General features: G+C 36.0%; 1 protein-coding gene across 2 annotated transcripts; it reads left to right on the plus strand.

Annotated features, from left to right (window-relative positions):
- The first annotated feature begins 874 nt into the window (after window positions 1–874).
- LOC102254549 (cysteine-rich secretory protein 3) lies at window positions 875–21,532 on the plus strand. 2 transcript variants are annotated; one of them, XM_014536275.1, is made up of 8 exons: window positions 875–945; window positions 9,877–9,947; window positions 12,959–13,075; window positions 14,842–14,929; window positions 16,588–16,736; window positions 17,165–17,262; window positions 19,402–19,490; window positions 21,234–21,532. In XM_014536275.1, the coding sequence occupies exons 2-8, from the start codon at window positions 9,879–9,881 to the stop codon at window positions 21,359–21,361; spliced, it is 738 nt and encodes a 245-aa protein (XP_014391761.1). In that variant the 5' UTR covers window positions 875–945; window positions 9,877–9,878; the 3' UTR covers window positions 21,362–21,532. The 2 variants fall into 2 exon arrangements, with proteins under 2 accessions (XP_014391761.1, XP_014391762.1); XM_014536276.1 differs by having other exon boundaries at window positions 892–971.
- Window positions 21,533–25,180: the final 3,648 nt, after the last annotated feature.

Raw genomic sequence — 25,180 nt, forward strand, 5'->3', positions numbered from 1 at the left:
ATAAACTTTAAATGAACAGAGATGATTGAATTTCACACCACATTGTGCAAACTGTATGCTAACATGAGCACCCAGTGACATAGCGACAGTGCTATGTATGCACTACCTGTGATTTATTTATACTCCTTCATGTATAAAAAAGCAATATTTAAAATCATTACACTTTAGAGGTAGAGAGAACCTGAAATTATTAGTCCACCCTCTTTCATTTGTGAGATATGGAAACAAACCTGCAATAATTAAAGCCTTTTTATGGATGAACAGAATCAAATGCTGATAACTTACTATGTAATTTAGATCAAGGGTATCTTGGACTCGATAGAACCAGAAAAAAAAACAATTTTAATATCAAGAGAATTAAAACTTAGAAATACCAACAGTGATTGGGTCTTTTGCCATTTGAAAGGCACTGTGATCTTATATAAACATAAATTATTGATTATTCTCCAAAACAGTAAGGTCCAACAGAATACTAATGAATATCTTAGATCATTGTAAGAAAATATTGTATTCTCCATAGTTGATGAAAATAATAAGCTTAGCTTTACTCATATAGAATTAAACTTGAAAACTCTAATGTTGTAATGAGAATAATTTGGTTCAGAATTGTCAAAACATTAATTGGCAAAAATGAGGATAAATTATAATAGTATATGAGCTCCAAAGACTAAGTGTACAATAGTTAAATTTGAAATAGCCATTTACTTAAAAACGCCATGAGGAGAATCCCAAAACTTCAGTTAGACAACCAACAATGAAATTTGAGACTATTGGTATGACAAATCCTGTTTCAGACTTTGTTGGTTTAGATTTACTTGCACAAACAGTGTTTGCCAAAGACAGGAAATAGGTGTAATGCATATATACCTCTCTAGCCTTCTCTCTTCCCATTTTCCTTCTTCCTACAGATAAAGCAGACTCTTTACCTTGCTCTGAGCACCAATCGTAAGTGACAACTGCTCTATTTTGAGGTGAACATTTTATGATGCCAATATGTTTATGCCTTGGCAGTGGTAAATGATAGCTAGTAAATGAATCTATGATTTTTAGAAACTCTATTGATAACTTTTATAGAGAATAATAACCTTAAGTTATTATACTCTTCTTTTTTCTTTTATTAGTTAAGGTATTTACAAATGTGTCCTATACTCTTCTTAATAGCTCTAATATAGCAAAAACACTTTTATCAAATTTAACATCTGTATGAATTTTTTGCTTTTTATTATAAAATAAGCAATATAACTCATTTCCATGTCTATGACTTTTGGGAACAATTATACTAAAACTCCCTTTAATTGAAAAATAAAAAAAGTATGGTCATATGTGTGTGCATATGTGCATATATTAATAATTTACTAATATTCACATATATGGATCTGTGTTATTACAGACATTATTAAACTAAGAATGGGAAGGTGTTGTTCATAGTTTTAAATCCATCAAAACCAAATTATAGTACTTATTTGAGATAAAAAAATATTCTATTAAAGATTATCAGTATAAGATACAATTTCCCCCATAAAATGCACTCAACTTACACAAAATTTTTTAGGACTTTCTGAAAATTCCCAATCAAAAGTCAATCTACTTAGGCAGCTAATTTGCATAAATAATTAAGTAGAATATCTGTTTTGTATGTTTTATATAAGGAAGCAATTTCCACATAGAACTTTATGTTTCTAATAATAAGAAGTGACTCTGGAGAAACAGAAACTAAAAAACCACAGAGCTACCTAAGGACAACATGTAAGAAGTTATTTACCTCAGAGAGGAAAGATTTTACTTTAAAAATATTTTATTAATGCCTTTCTCCTCCATGGCTGAATGTGAGGCAGGGAGCTTAGGGAGGACTTATTCTATTGCCAGAGAAGATCTGAAGTTGCCTCTTCCCCTGGATAAAGCCAATACCAGTGTCTGCCTGGATGACTAACTCTCTGGAGGAGAATCAAAGGAAATTAAACTGATGACATGTTTTCAGCCCGGAGCTACTCTCTGTTGTGTGGGAAGTCAGCTGGGGCCACTGAATTGGGCTCAGGTTTGAGGAAGAAGTAAATTAGGAGGAAGAGTGGCAGAACTCTCAAATAACGTGTAAATCAGATACTGCTCAGAATTACAGAGATGTTTAGTAAATTCAAACAAAGAAGGCGGGGGTTGAATCATCCTTGAAAAAAGAAAAAAAATTTGCTTTTCAGAACTGTCAAAGCAGTTATTATCATTCAGACATTTTTACAGATTTCCCTCATGACAAAGTCTAGAAAGTTTGCAAACGTTCTATAGTGTCTAAGCTGCTTTCTCTCTTACAGAGAAGTAAGTGGTGAAAGAAAGTGATCAGAATGAAGATCACATATCACATTGAGAGTTTGAAAATGTTGTATCAGATACTTTTCTGTGCTGTGATTAGTATATATGTATGTGTGTGTGTCTATACCTATTTTGCACACATTACACGCATGTGCATTAATGCTTTTAATGGCCTCTTTTATGGTCTGTATTGTCTAAAACATTTCTCTTCCCTCCTTTCAGGGGTGAGGGCTTTGAGGTTAAAGTGTGTGGGTTTATCTCCCAGTTCTGTGTGCAAGTTCATGGCATTTCATTATGAAATCTCAGATCCTGGGACTACTAGCTGTAAACTGGGGTACTGAGTAACACCATCTAATACCTAGATTCTTAGGAGCTTTAAATGAGCCCAAAAGAGGGGTACAGTGCTTCACATATACACACCAGCACCATATAACAGCATTGTTATGTGAGACTCACCTAGGGCAAAGGGATAGCCCTGAAAAGTTGCATTAAACTTACTTTTTTTTTTTTTTTACCTATTTATAAGTTTAATCCCTCTACATTCACCTTTATAGGTGGTGCTTAAAAGGATCTGGTTTTATTTTTCTCCATATACTGAGCTAATTTTTCTAACACTATATGCTAGGTAACCTACTCTTCCTCCTAAATAGATTTTTATGTTACCTTGTTTGGTTTGTCTCTTCAAATTTCTATTCACCTCTCTAGGTCCATGTGTCTGCTCCTACAATAATATCACATTTTTGTCAACATAAGTTTGAAGTCTATATGCTTAAGAAGGATCTGGTTTTATTTTTCTCCATTTAGTGAGCTAATTTTTCTAACTTTATATGCTCGGTAACCTACTCTTCCTCCTAAATAGATTTCTATGCTACCTTGTTTGGGTTGTCTCTTCAAATTTCTATTCACCGCTCTAGGTCCATGTATCTGCTCTGACAGTAATATCACATTTTTGTCAACATAAGTTTGAAGTCTATCTTAATAATTCAATATGAAAAGATGCCCATGTTACTTCTTCTTATAAAAGGTTTGCTTCATTATTCATATGCTGATCAGAATTCTTATTGGAATTTTAAAGAACTTATAAAGAACATATTAGTTTAATTCAAATTGCTATCTTTATTATATCAACACATACAAGTTAGAAGCATGGAAAACTTCAATTTATGCAGATATTTTATGTCTTTTACTAGGGTTTTTATTTATTTATGTTATTTCAGATAGGAAGAGAGAGGGAGAAGAGACAGAAACATCAATGATGAGAGAGAATCATTGATCGGCTGCCTCCTGCACGCCCCCCACTGGGGATTAAGCCTGCAACCAGGCATGTGCCCTTTACCAGAATTGAACACAGGACCCTTCAGTGTGTAGGCCAATGCTCTATCCACTCAGCCAAACCGGCTAGGGCGTTTACTAGGGTTTTAAAGTTTTCCCCCAAAAGGATTTTTTTCTTGGTTATTTTATATATATACTTTATAGTTTTTGTTACAGTTATGGGTAGCATCTTTCTTTAAATTTTATTTTCTAGTTGAATGTTGCTGGTATACGGCAATAGTATTTTTGTAAGTTAATATGGCATCTAGCAAACTTGTTGATTATGGTGTAATTTCTAGATAGGTGACCATATCATTTGAGCATAATAATATTTATCTCTTCCCTTGCAAGACTAATGAATATATATATTTTCCTTTTGTTATGGTTTTGATCAGAAACTCTCCACTTCAATTTTGAACAATAACAGTGACATAAGTCATTTTTTCTTGTTCCCAATATTAAATGGAATGCTCCTCATTTCTCCCATAACTAGAATATTTGCTGTAGATATCTATAATAATAAAAGCATGATATGGTAATTAGACCTTCCAGATGAAACCGAGGCTGTGAGGGAAGCCCAGGTCCTGGGTGCCAGAGGGAAGTCAGTACCAGCAGCAGGGGAAGGAAGAACTACTCTTGACGAATTTCGTGCATCAGGCCTCTAGTTTAGTATAATGTCATTATGAATTAATGATCTCCTCTGTGTCTGTCTCTCTTTTTTTTTTTTGCTACATAATTTTTTAGTCTGTGAATTTTCTAATTTTGGTTTAATTTTTATAAATATATGTTTTTATTAAGTTAATAAGCAGTGATATGTCATTTGAGAAAAGGATTTATTTTCAAGTGAGCCTTTGAAACATAGGGGTGGCCCTAACATCAATGTGAGGAAGGAGCAGTATATTACAGTTTAATTGTATCATTTACATTTATGCTTCAGAAAGACACGGCTTCCTGTCTGCAGTCTGTAATTACATAGTAGTAAGCCCTCAACATATGGAACTACACATCTTTGAAATGTCTCAATTCGGCTTTTCTCTCATCACACTTAAGAGAAATTACTAATCTCTTAAAAAAAGGAGAATTACAGACGGCAGAGTGGAGAGAGACTTGGGAACTTACACTTAGTAAAATAACTGTTTTTAGGGAAATGATTTTAAAAGAATTAAAATGTGTGTCCCTCAGTGATTAGCAGAGGAAATGTGTAACTACACACATTTGAAAATTGTCTACATGCAAGTCCACGACAGGAAGAGGCAGTTATTTACCTTATTCTTTCTAAGATTTTTCTGTGGGACTCTCCTCCATGAAAACAAATTACACCACATTCTATCAGCACCAGGGGAAGAGGAAGGGAGTGGAGCTAAATGCTTTGGTCTTCCAGCTGATGCTAAATCTTCATCACATTTACCTCATCCTTAATACTTACTTCCAGAGCCCTGTGTTAGGTTCTCCCCATCCTTTTGCACAAGCATCACAATTTGTCAGGGCCAAAGAAAACAAAACTTTAGCCTTCACTTTTGCACACCTGGGACAGTCCAAGTAGCCCACACTCTGGGTATGTGAATGATGGACTCCCCTAATGGTGAGCTAGGACCCTGAGGGCTGGCAGGAAGCATATTTTGTTCACTTGATCATGGTCAGCAATATCTAGCATGCTACCCTAGACAAAGGGAGTAAAACTTGATGAATGTGTGTTAAAAGAAAGAACAATATCTGACTGTCATTAACTTGTAAAAAAAAAAAGGAGAATCAGTTCCTCTCTGTTGCTCAAATTCTGCAAGAGGCTCACTGGAGGCCAGAGCCAGAGGGAGAGGCCTGCCCAAGGACACGGGCCTAAGAGAGAGTCCTCGGGGGAGTCGAAAAGCTTCTGCAGTTCCACCACTGAGCGAGGACAGTTTAGCCACAAGGAATTGAAAATAATGTGATGATTGTATTCTGCCTTTTCCAAACATACAATCTAATTATGGGGAAAAAAAGGCAAATGTACATGAAGAAATGGAGATAAAGTATTGCCTTTTCCAAACATACAATCTAATTATGGGAAAAAGGCAAATGTACATGAAGAAATGGAGATAAAGTAGATCGTGCACATGATCAGAAAAAAAGGGAGTATAAGCGAAATTTTACTGGTTGAACTTTAAATGCTCCTATTCAGGGGCAAGATCAGTGTTTTTGCTGTTAGCCTGTGAGTTTCTTTGGAAAGAGAGAGACTTTGAAATATTCTTGAAAATGTGGTTACAATCCAGGTTTGAGGATTAACATGATCAAAGGCATAAAGGGCATAGGATCAAAGGAAGAGGTAATGAAAGTGTAAATAGGGAGACTACACTGACTAGTGTAATGGAATAAAGATAATCTAATGAATGATGCCCCAGGTTGGGTTCCTAGGCAATGTGAAGAAAACCTGAGACACAAGTTTATTAAGAGATGTACTTGGGATTAACTCCCCCGGAAGGGAAGGGAAGGGAAGGAAGGAGGATTGGACAAAGGTAAGAAATCAAGCTGGGATGTCTTCTCATTGGAGGATTCAGCCAATCAAGTACTTTGGAGTGGTTCTGAAGCCAGGCTCATGTTTCAGAGTTGTCACTAGTTGAACTGGGAAGTCAGGCATCTACACCCCATACCTGATAGACATAGGATGAGGGTACCCTGGGAAGGAAGCATGATCTTGGACCAGGTGGCTCTCTCTCCAGCAAATGCCATCCCTGAGATTTTTGCTGGCAACACTCCCATGGAAGGGAGCAAGCATCACAAATGATAATACAAGTAGCAATGTTAATGCTAGGACTTGTATGTATATAGTGATTTTTTAATGCTTTCAAATTCTTTAATGTTATTTATAACTTTAAACCTCAGAATATGAGGTGACCCTATGTCACCATGTTTTTATTTGACAAATGAATATTGTAAATTTCATCTAGTTAAAGAGGAGCGGGTAAAAGAACGCCAAATGACAACAATAACAAAAACCCAGGCTTCCTAACCCTCACTTTGCTCTCATTTCTTTATCACAATACAGCTGCCAGAGTTCAGGATTGCTCAATAGGGGACCAGGTATCTCTGAGAAATAAAAATGGCTATTTTTGACATTCAGTTTGTGTGTTTGCTTTGTACAGACATAAGTTCATTTTTCTTTCCAGATTTTTCTTTTTTGTCTTCAAATTTTCATTCTGTTCTTCACTCCTTCCTCTGTTCTACCTCAAAACTACAAACAAAATAAACCTTTTCTTATTGTTATGAATAAAATTTTAATTGTATAGAAGAGCTTAAATTGAAAAAGAATTATAGAAACACCTATATAATTTTTTTTGTTACAGAACCCTTACAGGAATATGTTATCAATTTTGTGATTTCCATTTCAACACACACCCCCTTTCCATTCTAGTTATTTAAAGGGCAAAATCACTTTATTAAAATGTCAACAAAGTCCTTCATTAGTTCAACAAAGTAACATAAATAAAAGTTATTATAACAGGTTATGTTTTTAACTTATAATGACATCCTAAGAAAATATTATTTGAACTCTCAAAGTCTTAGGAGTTTTATTTTATATTTGAAGGTCAAGATTGTACTTAATTGTTAATATTGTTAATTTCAAAATTTTTTTCTCAAACATGTTGAGTAATCAACATTTATCAGCTGCCAAAAGACTTATAGTAATGCATGACTATTTTTTCCAAGGAAAAATATTTATTTATTTTGAAACCTCAGCCCCCAAAATGTATAGTATAGTTCAGTGGGATCTAGATATTGAGGCTAAAAGAAATCTTGGGTTCTGCCTCAGCGACACACTAGCAATGAGACTGTCAGGAGGTCACTTAATACCTCTATACCTCTGTACTTCTCTTACTTGGGCATCATAATTCCTGACCTATTAGCTACACCAAGTTGCAAAAAAAAGTAACCAAGACAGAGACAGAGGAATTTTCCAAGAGGTAATAGTATCTTTGGCACAAAGATGTTTTCTTTTTCTAATTACTGTAATTATAGGAATGTAGACTCATTATAGGAAATGAAGAAAAGAATGTCTTATCACGTGAGGATAAACTCATTCTCTTGTATTTCTGTTTAATCTCATCTTTTCTTTGCCTGGCTTTGTGTGTGAGCATGAATTCTGTGGGAGAAGGGGATGAGGTCTGTTGCTGTTACTGTCCTCCAGGAGAGTCATAATGCACTCATTTCCAGATGTCTCTACCCACCGAGATCATCAATTGCTCTATGCAATAATTTCTTTTCTGTTACCTTATCTTAAAATTGGCCCCAAATACCTATGTCACAGAGTTTTTTTCATATGCCCACGAGAGGAGCAAAGCTGCCTTGAGATATGGATGCTTGGTGGTGGTTGCAGATACCCTGCTACCTCAGTGCCTTGCTCACACATCTGTAGCTGCAGAAGATTTCAAATTAGTATGTTATGGACCTTGGAACATTCTTGAAAATAAGGTAGTCCTCAAATCCTATATAATAAAAGACTAATATGCAAATTGACCAAATGGCAAAACGACCAGTTGCTATGATGTGCACTCACCACCAGGGGGCAGATGTGCAATGCAGGAGCTGCCCCCTGGTGGTCAGTGAGCTCCCACAGGGGGAATGTTGCTCAGCCAGAAAGCAGGCTCATGGCTATCGAGCAAGGGCAGTGGGCCTAAGCCATCAGTCAGACATCCCCCAAGGGCTCCTGGACTGCAAGAGGGTGCAGGCTGGGCTGAGGGGCCCTCCCCCGCCCCCTCCTTGAGTGCACACATTTCAGGCCTCTAGTATTACTAGTAAATAAGAGAATGTACATGAGTCTGCCTGGGCTGCCATAACAAATGACCACAGAGTGGGTGACTTAAACATCACAGATATTTATTTTCTCACAGGTCTAGAGGTTAGAATCTGAGACCAAGGTACCAGTATGGTAAATTTCTGGTGATTTTTCTCTTCCTGGCTTGCAGACAGCCCCCTTCTCACTGCATTCTCACATGGCCTCTTCTCTGTGTGTGCAGAAAGGAGAGAGAGAGAGAGAGAGAGAGAGAGAGAGAGAGAATATGCACAGAGCAAATGCACTCGCTGGTGTCTCCATATATATACACTAATCCTATTGGATCAGGTCCCATCTTTATGTCCTCACTTTTCTTTAACTACCTTTTTAAAGACCCAAACACAAATACAGCCTCACAGAAGGTTAGTGCTTGAACATGTGAATTTTGGGAGGGCACAGACTTTAATCCATTATAGAAGGCCAAGGATAACCCAATGTACCTTGGTGTTATTTTTTAACTTAATTTTGAAACTTATGCATTTTCCTTGTTATAAAATCACCATAAACATAATTTTATGTCTCAATTCTCTAATAAAAGAATGTATTCTAATTTATTTCGACATTTTATCTCCCTGTTGGTGAGCATGTAATTAATTGTTTTACCCTTATGAATATTAATGTGATAAAAATGTACACCTAAAGTTTTTCCAGTATATATTATTTCTTCAGGAAGTTGAATTAGTGAGGCAAAAGGTGTGAACATATGAAGAGTATTAATACAGGGTCAATAATCTCTTAAAAGTGATTTTTCTGTTTTTAGTTCCAAAGGAGAGTATTACCTTTTTTTGGAATTTGAGGCATTGTAATAAAAAGAAAGGTTTGAGTGGGAATGGATGACAACACATGGAAAGGACTGAGGAGAGTGGTAGAAAGTAATTTTTTTTTAAATCACTATTTCTTAGTGGATTTACCTAGGGTTTTACAAATGGCAAATATATGAATCAGAAGGAAGAAATGGAAGAAGCTGAGGGGTAAATTGAAGAGACATTAATAAGGGTATTTATAAAGATAAGGGGGGTCAAGGAAACTAGCAAGGACTAGTGCAGTAGTATCCCCATAATAGTAACAGTTGGGAGCTATTATTACTCCTACATGGGCAATGTGAAGCCACTCCTAGACCTTGAAAAGAATTGCTACATAAACAAAACCGTGGGACTAGGGTGGAATTGGGTGGTGGAACTTTAATATTTACAGGTGCACTACTTCAGTGAAGTGCATCTCTCTGTTCTCTGTTGTCTCCCTTACAAGCTTGCTTTGGGGGCTGAATCCATTATCATTCTACGGGTTTCCTGTGACAGAACCTCTCGTGTTACATTACTAATGAATTTAGGATAAATTATATCATTACCTTGTTTCATCACCCCCTCGTCCCTCCCCCACCCTCCATCACTGTGTTCCTCAGAAGTTCATGCACTAAAATTCCAACTCAGGTCCTTGTTGCCTTTGTTTTGTTTTACCAGCAATGGCGTTGTTCCCAGCGTTGCTGTTTCTGGCTGCTGTGTTGCTTCCATTCTTTCCTGCAAATGGACAGGTATGGTCGAGGTTGAAAATATTTTCAGATCAGACAACCCTGAAGGACAGCAAGCGATTAGATTAATTTTCCAAAGTAAAAAGGGAGTGTGTGTCTGCGACATCACAAGGTACAGTAGCCCCTAAACACATGAAGGTATTGAACACGACATATGGGTAGTCAGAATTGAGCTCTGCATGAATAAAATGCATAGCGGACTTCAACGACTGAGTTAAAAAAGGGTGGTAAGACATCTCATTAATAATTTTAATATGGATTGCATGACGGAAGCATATATTTTGAATATGTTTCAAAAATATATTATAAATATCATCTTAACCTATTTTTTTTCTTTTGTAAAGTAGCCACCAAAAAGTTAAAATGACCTTTGATGCTTTAATTATTTTTCTGTTGACAGAACTGGTCTATGTGTGTTTAAAAGCTACTGAAGCTCCTCTAATCTCAAGATCGTTTTCTGATTTACTTTTATTTAATCTATTTCAATGTGATCCTCACCGAAAATTAACAATCTATTTGCATAATCTCAGACTAGCAAAACTTCTTCACATACATCACCACATTTAATTTTCATAGTTACTCTGTGAGAATAAGTATACCTTTTTTAATTTTTAAAAAAGAAAATTTACTGGAAATATTAAGCATTTGGATTTTTTTGTAACTTTTTCAATTAATTTCTTTAAGATAAGATGCTCTAATTATTTCTAATATGTTGTTTTACTTTAACAATCCCAAGAGAAGTATCAATTATTCTCTTTAATTGGTGTGAAGTGCCCATATAAGAAATCCATTTCCTGATCAGAGAACCTGTGAACGTGAGGACCTTTGGTTCTGGCTTTCTGTTCACACAGCCTTCTTTAGCATTGGGCATACAAGATTAGCTAGGACCCCTATAGCAGAGAATTCTGACACTGGGTCAGACCTCATTTGGCATTCAGGAATGCAATCATTATTAATCAACTTTTCAATCTGAAGACAATATATCCATCACTCAGGGCTTCATTCAAGTCATTTACTGTCTTCCCAATTTCTTTCCTAGAGATATTCTTTCACAGCCTTTTCTGATACCCTATTACCTCTCTCATCCATATCCTGGTTTTCATTTATAAAATCATTAAAAAGGGCACTATCATTAGATCCTTTGCATCACTAAATGTTTGCTGATCTGATGCTCTAAATTCCCTCCACCCAGGGGTTTCTGTGCCTTCTCAAAATGCCTAGAAAACATTATTCACCTCTCAAAACCCCAATCCAGGCCATCTTTTGTGAAGCCTTTCCTAACCCCAATCAGAAAAATTGATCCCGCCTTCCTTCCTCTATATCTAGTCGATCCCGCCTATCATTTTATTTATCATGTGGCATTATAATTATTTGTGTCATATTGCCTATTCAATATCAGTTTTCAATGATAGATAGAAACCATATTTATCCATTTTATTTTCAACACTTTCATATTTCTCATCACCTTATAAAACTTTTATTAATATTTGTTAAAAAAGAAACAAAGGTATGCATTTTTTGTTAGAATTGTTATCTACAAAACAAGATGGGGTAAGAAGTAGGAAATAATTACTTCTTCTTTCTGAGGCACCACATTTTGATATGCTTTGAAATAAAATTATTTTAAATAGGTTTTTGAGGGTTAATAGGATGTATCCAGGGACATTATTTTATGCTTTGATTGGTCACTGCTAATATTCATGTGCATCCTTTTCAACTTAGGAATCAGTGGCTGGGAATGTGGCGGATCTGTGGGTATGCTGACATTCAGTCTTGGTCCCTGCCCTTAGGAATATACATGCAGGTGGGAGAAATGGATGCATAAGTAGATAGTGGCAACATGAGTATGGTCAGACCTATGCTTACAGTATTTGGAGGACTTTGCAAAAACTCAGTGCTTATGGAAAGAGAGAATAAGTTATTCCAGAGTGTCAGGGAAAATCAATAAAGGGTTTTGTCTATTGAGAATTATACTTCACAATGTTGCACATGCTCGTATAACATCACACTCTTGTGCAAATTTAGGCCATCAAATTGTGTAAACTTTATGGAACAATTACACACCCTACTTGCCTCTATGCTTAGACCCCCCCCCCCCCAAACACACACACACAAAGATATATGAGCATCTGATTAATACCTTAATTATATTTTTGTTACTAAAATGAACAAAACCAGCAATAGCCCATTAATTGCTTGCTCCCTCCAAATTGCCTTGGAGATTTGTTTAATAGTAGAAAACTTTTTTTTTATTAATTCCATAAGAGCTGCTACATAACAGGTAAATCATAGATTACTGAATGCACTTGGACTAGGGCCAGTGATGGCGAACCTTTTGAGCTCGGCGTGTCAGCATTTTGAAAAACTATAACTTAACTCTGGTGCCATGTCACATATAGAAATTTTTCGATATTTTTAACCATAGTAAAACAAAGACTTATATTTTTGATATTTATTTTATATATTTAAATGCCATTTAACAAAGAAAAATCAACCAAAAAAATGAGTTCGCGTGTCAGAGGTGTCATAGGTTCACCATCACTGGACTAGGCCTAAACGTTCTTTCTTTGAATACAGGTACCATATCGGGTCAAAGTTCCCCCTTCAAGTGTAGAGTCACCTGACCCTCCTCTTATCACTCCCTTGCTTCAGCCTGACTGTGAATGAAAATGTCTTAATGGTTCCCATCTTACAACTTTGTCATTATGCTATCACTCAGATGTCTAGACCAATCACGTTGAGACGTCTCTTCATACTAGAAAGTGGTATTTGTGGCCTCAGAGGTGTTTTGAATCGTCATGACATGAATAACATCCCCACTCTCAAAACTGAACACTATTTCTTTTCTATTTAAAAATCATAGCTTGGGTTCAGATTCATTGGCAATGCTTAACAATTAATATCGGCTTGAACTGAATACTTTTGAAATAATCTCTGTGCTCTTGAATTAATTTGCTCATATGCAATTTTTCAAACTTTTAAAAAAAACTCATTCTGATTTGGCTTTCCTTTAGAAGCCAGGTTTTGCTGCTATGGCAACCGGCCGAAGAGAAGTGCAAAGTGAGATTGTAAATAAACACAATGAAGTAAGAAGATCAGTCTCTCCACCGGCCAGAAACATGCTGAAGATGGTAAGAGGTGGCCACATAGGAAAGTGGCTTGAGCCGGTTGTGATCATCACAATCTCCTGGTAAAAAAAAGATCTCGAAGAACTTTGTGACTTAGGAAGTTCTGTCTCTGATAGTTCATGAGAGCTTTGTTATTGACATGGCAGAAGTCCTTTTCCTCATTCCACATACCATTTTTCTTAAAAAATTGTGTATCATCCTACCATTGTATGTTCAATTCACTAGAATAATGTGATCTGTCAGAATTGATTCACTATCATGTGCATTTCAGATTCTTCGTCTTTGTGAGTGAAATGTCTCTTCGCAGAGAAATTATATATTGTATGCATATATAAATTGCATACAATTTCAGGGGACCCAGGGAACCCCTGAAACCCATTCAGGAACCCTGGCCCTGAGATTAGTGTGTGCCATCTGACCTTGATAAATTGATGTTTAGACACTTTCACTGGGCCTTTTCTGTTTGTTTTGACCCAATAAGTTCTCTGGCTATAGGCAGCTCTTCTGTGCAGCTCCTCTCCGTACAGTCAGACAACCTACAATCATCATCGACATCATCCTTATTATTAATGTCCACTCCACCCACGTAGGTTTCACCTTGAACCCTTGACCTTTCCTCAGAGACATGTTGTTAGACCAGGAAATTCAAGTGTTGCTGACTTGAAGCTTAAAGGAACCCTCTTTCAGGAAGAGAGTACACAACTCTCTTAGCACTGAAAAAAAATTTTTTTTATGACTATGCATATTCTGAGGTGCCGTAGTACAACCGTGGCAGGGCCTATGCAAGTGAGGGGTCCAAAACTTGACCTTCACTAACTCCATGGTTCAAGGCAGAAATTCTTAATTGTACTTTGTAATGGTTTAATAACTTATTCATTTTATGGGGCTATTTAAGTTGGCAGAAATTCTTTTTAAAAAATATTTTTTTATTGATTTCAGAGAGGAAGGAAGAGGGAGAGAGATAGAAACATGAATGATGAGAGAGAATCATTGATTGGCTGCCTCCTGCATGCCCCACACTGGGGATTAAGCCCGAAACCTGGGCATGTACCCTGACCAGGAATCGAACCCGTGACATCCTGGGTCATAGCTCGATGCTCAATCACTGAACCACCAGGGCTGGGCAGCACAGATTCTTAATTGTACTTTATAATGGTTAAACAACTTGTCTATTTTACAGGGTTATTTAAGTTATGGAGGCAGAATTAAAACCAAATCTTTGGACATCCACTAAGGGACCATTATGTTTTTCTGATCACTCTCTCCTCCCAATCTATAATCAGGAAGACATTTTCCCTTTAGGATCAATGACGTTTAGGGTAAATAACAAACCATTCTGGGCCTAGTGCCAGAAGCCAAATGTCTCAGAAACATATTAAGTGCTGAAACAAACAAACAAACAAAAGGAACTAGAAATTAAGTATGCCAGCTCAGTATTATAGGAAAAATCATGTTAATACTTGTACATATTTATCAATATTTAGGATAAGACCACTGCTAAAAGTCTTCAGGTACTCCTGCTGTGCTATCATCCATAGACTTAACTATCTTAGACTTCACAGTTACTTGGGGTAGCCATACTATCTCTATTTCTTTTGGAGCAGAAAGGGGCACATTAAAAATGGTCTTTGATTATAAGAATAATCAGAATAGGCATGTACAGAAAAAGTTATAATGATGTGAATGAAGCTACCAATCTCATTATAAACCTTATGCACCTTTGTGTTTTAAGTCATTAGGTGCCTATCTTCTTTCCCCCTTTGTTTTAGCAATGGGACAGCAAGGCAGCAGCAAACGCCCAACGGTGGGCAAACAAGTGTGTTCTCAAGCACAGTTCCTCAGAGGATCGAAAAGTTGGTATGTAAATCAAATATTTGTTGAGTAGATGAACAAGTAAGATAATAAGGGGCCATTTTTGGATGTTGCATTAAGAAACCTTGTGGATAAATATTGCTTCTAATGCTGTCTTTTTCAAGTTAAAGTCTCCCTGTGTGAGAGAAAGTTTGTAGAAGCACCACCTTGTGCTTACTGTTCTGTCTTTTATAAAAGCTGTCTCACACAATGTCATATTGGTACCTCTTGACCATCTCATGAGTAAAGCAGGTCATATGTCATTTCTTTCTCTGTTTTAAAGAGTAAGGGACTCACTCTCAGCAGGAAAATAATTGCTAACAAGTGTTACATATGGGAAATTCAAAATTAGAATTTCAGACTTTAACCCATTGCCCTTTTCATAGTATGGAGCCTGTTTGTATTTTGAAAACTATTTATTTTTGAATTTATAAAATACTTTGAATTTTGTCAAACCGTTCTGAATTTTACTCAAAAAATATTTATCATTAGCATCTTTTTAACTTTTGATGACAGTAAGTCAAATCTTTTGTGTGTTCTGGATGCTCTTACAAAGCATGCAATACTATATTAGACTCGAAAATAGCCTCAAAGACATGGCCTCTACATTGAGGAATTTAAAAACAATAAGATATCATATGTATCAACAATTAAACAAAATATTTTCTTGAAGTAGCAAGTGACAGATATAGGCAAGCCCAATTTGAAAATAGTAATTCACCTGTTTTGAAAGTAGGACTGTCACTGTTATTTTTTATTCTATAATTTAATGAAATTATTGAGAGGGATGACTTATATTCAGAAAAAATTGGAATAACTGGTTTTGAAGATCCCAATCTACTGTTAAAATTTCAGCGTCTTTCTTCCTTCCCTGCATAAGGAGCTATGCAAGAGTAGTTTACACACCCTTTGAGTAGCATGTAGACATTACATTTCAAGCCATCCAAATGTAAATCTTAATTTCAAGGTTTGAAAAGTACATTGAAATGTTTGAGGGCTGCAAAGCACTTTTGTCCTAATTCTTTGAGGAGAAGTTGGCCTGTGACATTATGATTTGCTGATTAAAGGGAGACCCATAAACTTTGAAAACAGGGTCCCTCCTAATGTCATCTGCTTCATGCTTGGAACCCTTAAAGACTGAAAGTAAAATTGTTTTCAAAGTTTACACAAAATAAGTACCCTAAACATTTATTAAAGTTGCTATATATGAAAAATTTCTGGTAAGTGTGGGTGAGAATAAGAGAAATACCATGAGTTGCTTTCTGCTTTCAGCAAGCTAACAATACACAGTTGAGAGCACATGAGGCATACACTCATGAAGAATTTAATATGTAAATGAATGGCTTTAGGGGGAGTAGATATGAAAGAAAGAGGACTTCATCTACTCAAAATTTTGCATGTTGAACCAGCCTCAATGTGTTTGGCATATTTGGTTTCAATTCGGCTTTCAGCTGATAAGGAACTTTCTATGTATTAATGAACAGTTAGCAACTATGGGCACTTGTTTGAAGATCAGGTACTCCATTGATAGATACAGACGATAGATAGATAGATAGATAGATAGATGATCTCTCTCTCTCTCTCTCTCTCTCTCTCTCTCTCAATATCAACCATTGTATGCTTTATTGCTTTCCCCATGAATGGTCTGTTTTTTTTTTCCTTAGGTAAAAGAAGCTGTGGTGAGAATCTTTTTATGTCAAGTCAGCCTAATTCATGGTCATATGCAATCCAAAAGTGGTTCGATGAGGGAAAGGATTTTATCTATGCTATGGGACCAAAACAAAAGAATATAGTGGTTGGACATTATACCCAGGTAAGGAAAAAAATGAAAAAAAACACACACACGAAACTTTGCCATAAATGCCCTAAAGAGAAAGCTTCTCCAAATTTTGACTGATTCCAATGTTGAATCTGGGGGAAGATCTCCAGTAGGTAAAGAATAGTCTTCACATTTTGTGGGTATTTCAGCTGTGAGCCATCATTTTCAAAAGCATGCAGGCTTTTAATAGGAAAACTTACTCTGTATTTTTTGGGTAGTCTGAATGGATAAAACAGTGAATATGCATGAAAATGTAATAGTTTTAAAGATTTTTACTTTAATTCAATAATTGAAGTATTTCCATAAGGTATATGAAATTGTGCGTTAGTAACATTCTTTTCAGTTTTTTTTATCTTCTATTATTTATTTTTTTATATTTCCTTCTCTAACGTACTCTCATATTTGCACTTATGGGCATGTAGGTTGTTTGGTACTCGTCTTACCGTGTTGGATGTGGAGTTGCCTATTGTCCCAAAGAACGAAGTCTGAAATACTTCTATGTTTGCCAATATTGTCCCAGGTAAGGAAATGCTTTCAAATTTGGTGTCAATGATGCCATTGGCAATTTAATATTTTAAAATTATCATGTAATAGACAACGCAGACTACAAAAGCACATTTCAGTGAAGGGGAGAGATAAATCTTTAGAAATATGTTCTGAATTTGAGACACAACCAACTTCTCAGAAAGAAGACCAATTTCTCACATTTGAGTCTACTATTCGGAAGCTGTCTTCCATCATGATTAAAATGATTTGTCTTCCTTCTCAACTGCTTTTCCAGAGGCTCAGGGTTACTCCATGGGTGTATGTTGTGTGTAGTTCTCTAGACTTGGTACTGTCAGTTTTATATTAAATTCACATCTGGAAAGTGAAAGCTGGATGGTAAGGCCAGGGGTGAAGGTGAAATAGAAGATGGTAATGACTTTCTAGTGATTTCAGCCCCTTGTACTCAAATATTCCTACTCCTGCTCATCTAAAAATACCTGTAGCATACCATTAAGAACTGATTAAATCTTGTGCCTCAAAGGGTTTTCAGGAAATTCCTGATATATTTCAAATTGTCAAGAAATGGTCATGTCTTAAGTATCCACTTCTTAGAATTTAACACAACAATCTCTGAAAGAACTACCCATTAAAATCTTTTTTAATAGCTCTGGCCTGTGTGCTCAGTGGTTAGAATGTCTGACAGAACATGCATGCAAGGGTCAAAGACACGTGCCTGGGTTGCAGTTTTAATTGCCAGCCCTGGTCCAGATGCATGCAGGCTGCAATCAAGCCATGTGTCTCTCTCACGTTGATGTTTCTCTTCCCCCACCCCCTTCCACTCTCTCTAAAAATCAATGGAAAAAATATCCTCCAGTGAGGATTAACAACAAATATATCTTGATGTATAGCAGAAAATAAACCCCTTCCTCAAGCAATATGTTTGAATTCTCCACCAAAATTCCGATGGATATATTGAAGATATATTCACAATGTATAGGTTATTTTTGATGTTTGAAATTACTTGCCACTGGAGGGAGAGATTGCTCCCCCCAAAACCAAGCTTTTGACATGATTTATTTTAAGACTGCAGATAAGCCAGGTGAGGTTGGGTTCCAGTCTGAGAAGTGTGACGGTCACAGTCATTTTTCTGCAAGCACTGGTTAGGGTTTAGTAGAAAGAATTGAAGGGTCCTAAGAGAATGCACCCAAACCAACTGTCTGGCTGTGAGAGTGGAGACATCTGGAGCCAGGCATCTGTAGTAAGAGTTGGAGTGAGTAATAAGGAAAACAGGAGCAAGAAACACCTTGATATCTATTTCACTTTTTTTTTCCAGGTGCTCACACAGATACAGTTATATTCTGAGCAGAGAGACTCAGATTCAGATGCATTGCCTTGGGACCTTGGACCGCTTGGTCCAATTGACATTTTGACTCTGTTGTATTTTTAGATAACAGCCAATAGAATAATCATCATCAATCAAGTGCAGGCTAGTCATGGTAACACCACTATACCCTGGAGATTTGTATTAATGAAACCTTTTATTCTAACTAACATTCCCATGTTTGGTAAACATAAAATCTCACACACAAAACCTCTAGACATTCAAAATCCATCCTAACACACTCACCTCCCCCCAAAAATGCTTGAAAATATCTCCATCCTGCAGCTAGAGGCCAAACATTATCTTGGAGCTTTACTTTCTCCAGTCCATATTATAGAAATGGTCAATAATTATAGTTACCTTTTAAAATATAAAATTACACTTAATATTAAGCATTTTCCATTGTGCAACCTTCTGTTCATAGGAGCTTCTACAATATCTCAAGGGGAGAGGCTTTACCCTTAGCCAGCACCTCAGGGCGCACTGCTTAGCAATTTCACGATGTCTACTGAGAAATGAAAGGTGTTGCCACATTAAAATATACTCTCAAAACTTTAGACCTATTTATTCTACTTCACTTGCTCGGACTGTGAGATTATGGTCAAGGAATTGTGTGTATGTGTGAATTATTATCTTACTTTGCATTGTTTTCTGAGTATACAGTAGATGGGCAATATTAGTTTTTCAGATGACACAATGAAAAACATTGAGTGAATACTCAGCTATATAAGGTGATAGATGCTACCCTTAGAGCATAAACTAAACTGAAAAATGTTGTATTTCAAATTTCAGTGGTAATATTGTTGGCAGAAGCCTTACTCCCTACCTAAAAGGAACACCTTGTGCCAGCTGCCCTGGTCACTGTGACAATGGATTATGCAGTAAGTCTGAAGTCATTAATTTACCAGTATAATTAATAACCTGATATTTATTTTTAAAAATTCAGAAATCTTCTGAATGGAGTCAACTTAAGCAATGCCTTCATGCAGAAGACAACGATAAAATTAATCAACAGAATGTGTTTAAGAAAACATCTAAAACCCTTCAATATATACGTACTTTTCTCAATGAAAGCCTGTTATCATATGTAACCTAAAGAAACATTTACCAATGATGTATATTTGTGACTATGTTGAACCAATTACATTTTGGCATATCTGAAAATGTTTCTGTGAAAATAATTTACTGTAATTAAATATGAATTTTCTTTTCATCAAGTTAATGCTATTATAGAAAAGGTGGCATTTTAAAAAGAAAGTATATACAAATATAAAGGTGTGAGACCACAGAATATAGCTCAGTCTAGACAGGCACACCAAATACTAGTATAGTCCCTTATATACCAAAGTATTAATCATATTAAATTTCTCATTTTCCTCATAGCATAGTTGGAATCATCAAGTTTATTTTAATAATCGTTTGCACTTTTGTTTTGCTAGTAACTTTTATGTACTTTAAATATGTCTATCAAATTTGCAGAAGCCTCAAAACTATTTTAGCAAAAAGAATAAAAATTAATGTCATATTATATCTTATTTCCAGTGTTGTTATGAATGGAGGTACAAAGAGGTTTTTTTTAGTTGGATGTATTATTAGAATTATTATGAACAATACAGTTGACTCATTTTTACCTCTCAAATGCATTCACCTGACTAAATTGCAGCATTCTTTCCGAGTGAATGATATAACCATAAATGGTTCAAAAACAAATAAATATCTTTACTGTATTCGGGCAAAATGAATGAAGAGATATGGGCAGTTTATGAGAGACAGGGAAAAGTAGAATAGTCAGTGTTTATTACCTGCGCTTGTTAAGTGCTGATAAAAAGTAGAAGGGGATGAGTTCAGGTAGATTCCTAGTTCTTGGTTTGAATTATTTAGTAGTGGGGACTGCCATGCCTCTGAGATTGGGTGAATTGATTTGGGAGTTGGGGAAATATACCAAAGAAATGCCAAACTTGTAGGTAGGATGATGAATTTAGTTTGAGATTTGTGGCCACCGAGGGACATCCAAGTGGAAATGTCCAATAATAATAGTAAAATTCTATTTTTATATTTTTTACTTTCACATCTCATAACAACTTCTTACTCCCGAAAGAAAGGCTGGTGGCATTAAGTTTAGTGGCAACAGTGTCTAATATAATTTTCTGCGATGATGGAAATGTTCAATATTTGCACTGTCCTGTAAAGTAGTCCCTAGACACATTGGCTATTGAGCACTCAAACTGTAACTAGTATCACCGAGAACCTGAAATTTCAAAGTTATTTAATTTAAATTTAAACAACCACATGGCTAGTGGCTATACTTTTGGATAGTGCAGTTTCATAAAGATTTATTTAAATTCACTTCATCCTGTTTTCTGAGGGAGGAAAGCCAGTCATTTATTTTAGAAATATTTGGAAAAACTCAAATTAAAAAAAATGATGCCTTAATCAGTGAATTTAACTAAGGGGGCTTATGTCCCTCAAGATAGGAAATGGCCATCAGAGCATAATGAATGATGCCAGCTTGTTCATTCTATTTCCTCCTCCTCACTCACATGGAATTTATTGTTTGTGTTACTTACTGCTATGGAGGAAAATGATAATGAAGTGACTAATTTTTCTTTTTGTTTTTGTTCCAGCCAATGCTTGCGAGTATGACGATATGTATTCTAACTGTAAAGATTTGAAGAGCCAATTGAGCTGTGGAAATGATTTTGTCAAGACGAATTGCAAAGCTGCCTGCAATTGTTCAAAAAAAATTTATTAAATGCCCAGTATTGACTGATCATGGTTAAGTGGAAGGGAGCCACATCTACTTACACTTGACATTTATTAGCAAAGAAATCATATACATGTTAACTATAAATTTGATTCCAAATAGTTATATCTTTTTCTCCTGGGTCTGCTTTTTACTTTACAGAAATGTCTTTCATCCAAAGAAGAGTTCACATGTGTGATCTTTAATTCCTCCTCTGCCATTCACCCTTCTCACTCATCTAGCTTCCATCCCTATAATTAAATTAAATTGTTTTTCTTCCTAAGGAGAACCCAACCTTCATTTTGCCAAAAGCAATGAAGTCTTCTGATTCTTCATCTGTATAAATTGTACAGTAGAGTATGACCACACCCTCTTTTTTTAAATCTCTCTTCTCTTAGACATATCTTCCTTAAAGAAGAACTTAATATAATATACATAAATACTCTTTCCTCCAGGAGGTAGAAGTTAGTTTCCTCTCTTTTGAGCCTGGGCTGAACTTAGTGACTCATTTCCAAAGAGTCAAGTATGGGAAGGGAGCTATAATAATTTCACAGTAGAGAAATCTGGCAAATGCCACTTTAACTAAGTAATCAAAGTTAGCATCATCTGTAATAAGTGGACTCATGTACCCTTCATCTGATGTGATTAGAAAGGCATTTCACTTCTGTGGTATTCTTTCTAAAATCTTGTAACCCAAATCTCATCATGAGATAAAACATTAGGCAAATTTAAATGGAGGGATCATTCTAAAAAACACCCCTGATCATGACTCCTCCAAACTGTTAAAATCATGAGCAATAAGGAAGTTCAGAGAAACCTTTACAGACCAGGTTGACTAAACAAACATGAGCACTAAATACAACATGGTATTTTGGATTGGATCCTGGAAGAGAAAAAGATCATTAAGGAGAAAATTGGTGAAATCTGAATAGACTCTGTAGTGTTTTTAATAGTAATGATGATTTCTTAGTCTTTCCAAATGTACCAAGATAATGTAAAATGATAACATTACAGGGAATTGAAACTGGATTTAGAGTATATGGAAATTCTCTGTAATATTTTAGCAACATTTCTGTAAATCTAAAAAGACTCCAAAATAGCCCTTGTGTTGCTTAGTGGATAGAGTGTTGTCCTGCACACCAAAGGGTTTCAGGTTTTATTCTGATTAAAGGCATGTATATGGGTTGCATATTCGATCCCTAGCCTGTGTGGGAGGCAACCAATCCCTCTCTCTCTCTCTCTCTCTCTCTCTAGCCTGTGTGGGAGGCAACCAATCCTTCTCTCTCTCTCTCTCTCTCGCTCTCTCTCTCTCTCCCCCTTCCTGCCCACCCTCCCTTCCACTCACTCTAAAAATCAGTGGTAAAATATATCCTTGGGTGATGATTAACAAAAAATAATAAAATAAAATGACTCCAAAATAAAAAATGCATTGTAAAATAAAAATGAAAATCTCTTTTTCTCGGCTCCATGACACTTCATACTTGTTCTCTAGATTATCTGGTTATTCTTCCTCAGACTCCCCTTCCCCCCACTACCACCAAATTTGAAGTCCTCACTTCCACTGTTAAATGTTTGATTTTTGTCTTTTTCAAGAACTTTCAGATAATACCAATGATTGGATTGTCAAATCAAACTCAGCTGCTTATCCAGGGTCTAGGATCACTAATCATTTCAAGGATATCAGTCATGAGGCAAAGGCAAAACATGGATAGGTTGAAGACCACCAATGTAGCTCCCAGATGGTGTTTCTGCAACACATTTCCTAATCTCAACAGTGATAGACTTCCTAATTTGTCTACTTTCAAAACCTCCCCATAGAGCTCTCAAGTACTGAAGATAATATTTATGCTCAAATTGATTAGCAAGAAGGTAAATCATTTTTCTCTACTTTGCTATCTAATTTCACTTTATCTCATTCTCCTTTAATTTTTATGCTCCAAATTGAATGATCTTATCAAATTATCTCAAGCTTCCCAAGATTTTTCTTAGCTCGGGGCATTTGTGTTTGCTATTAGCGCTGTCTGGAAGATTCATCCCTCTATTATTTGCTAGACTAGTTCCTTCACATTGAATGTCATTGCATCCAAGACATTCCTTTGAATAAATAATCTGAAGAACATCCCCTCATAGCTCCCTATATTCCCTTTCATAACAATCATTACAATCCGTAATAATTCGTTCCTGCATTCAACAAATATTTATTGGAAACAATTATGACTCAAGTATTTATTTAGGTCCTTTGAAAATAGTGTTTAACAGAACAGACCAAGTTCAGAACTTCATTAAGTTCACACTATAATAGGACAGAAAAAAAACAATGTATTTGTAAATAAATCCTAATATAATATAGGAAGTGATAAGTGTTATAAACTAAAATGGGCAAGAGAATGAAGAATAATGAGGACAGGCTGGGAGGAGAAAATGTTAATTTAAATAAGATAGGTAAATACTCTCTGAGGTGATGACAATGGATTATAGCCACAATAGAAGAGAGAAGACAACCAGTAACAATGAATAACCAAGAAACTTTCAGGCAAAGAGAATAGTGAGTACAAAGTTGTTGAGGTAGTGATAAACTTGGTATATTTAAGGAAAGACAAGAAGGCCAGAATGGCTGGAGCACAGTGAGCAAGGTAAAGATAATTTTAAAAAGGGGTCAAAGAGCCCTAGCTGGTTTGGCTCAATGGATAGATCGGCCTGAACTGAAGGGTCCCAGGTTCAATTCCGATCAAGGGCACACTTCTGGGTTGTGGGCTCGATCCCCAGTAGGGGGCATGCAGGAGGCAGCCAATCAATGATTCTCTCATCATTGATGTTTCTACCTTTCTATCTCTCCTCCTTCCTCTCTGAAATCAATAAAAATATATTTTAAATCAATCAATCAATCAATCAATCAATAAGGGGTCAAAGAGTTAGGCACAAACTTAGTCACAAACTTACCTGCCATTCAGGGCAGGTAAAGAACTGCGATATTATTATAAGTAAACATGAGATATAAATTGTAAGAGGACAAAATGAAGCAAAAATCTGGAAAACAAGGTAAGTATTTCCCAACTCAAGCTAATATCACCGTTTGCCAAAGCCAAACATCACAAGAAAACTACAGTCTATTACCCCTCATGGGCATAGATGCAACCTACAGAAAGGATCACAAACCATGGCAAAGTAAGGTTGTCCAAGTATAAAAGGTTGTTTCAACATTCACAATCAACTAATGTGATATACCATATTAATAAAATAAAGACATCACAAATGATGTAAAAAATGCAGTGCCTTTCATAAAAAACAATTTTCAGAGAACTAGAAATAGAAGGTAACTTTCTCATCTTAATAAGGAACAGCTAACAAAATCCTCCAGCTGACGTTATACTCTGTGATTGACTGAGTGCTTTCTGGCTATATTACTTTGTGGGTGAGTACACCATTGTAGTACAGTGGGGCCTTGACTTACGAGTTTAATTCGTTCTGAGACCGAGCTCGTTAAGGAGTTCGTTAAGGCGCTCCTTCACTCAAATTACTCTATCAACTCAATGCAAAAAATCGGCTGAGAGACAGCTGGTATCTCAAAAAACTCATTAGTCGGGACACTCATAAGTCAAGGCCCCACTGTACTTTTCAATCTGGAATCCACCATCAGGAATAAGGTGAGGATGTCAGTTTGCATCACTTTGCTCACATTTTAAACTTACAGCCAACACAATAAAAAAAAAGGAAAATAAATTAAGGCATATAGATTAGAAAGGTAGAAACGGTCTTTACTTGCAGATTGAAATGACCTTTCCTGATGTTTCTACCTCTAATAGAACTCATAAGCTAATAGAATAGGCA

Source organism: Myotis brandtii, unplaced genomic scaffold (genome assembly GCF_000412655.1).
Source record: "Myotis brandtii unplaced genomic scaffold, ASM41265v1 scaffold16, whole genome shotgun sequence".
NCBI classification, from domain to species: Eukaryota; Metazoa; Chordata; class Mammalia; order Chiroptera; family Vespertilionidae; genus Myotis; species Myotis brandtii.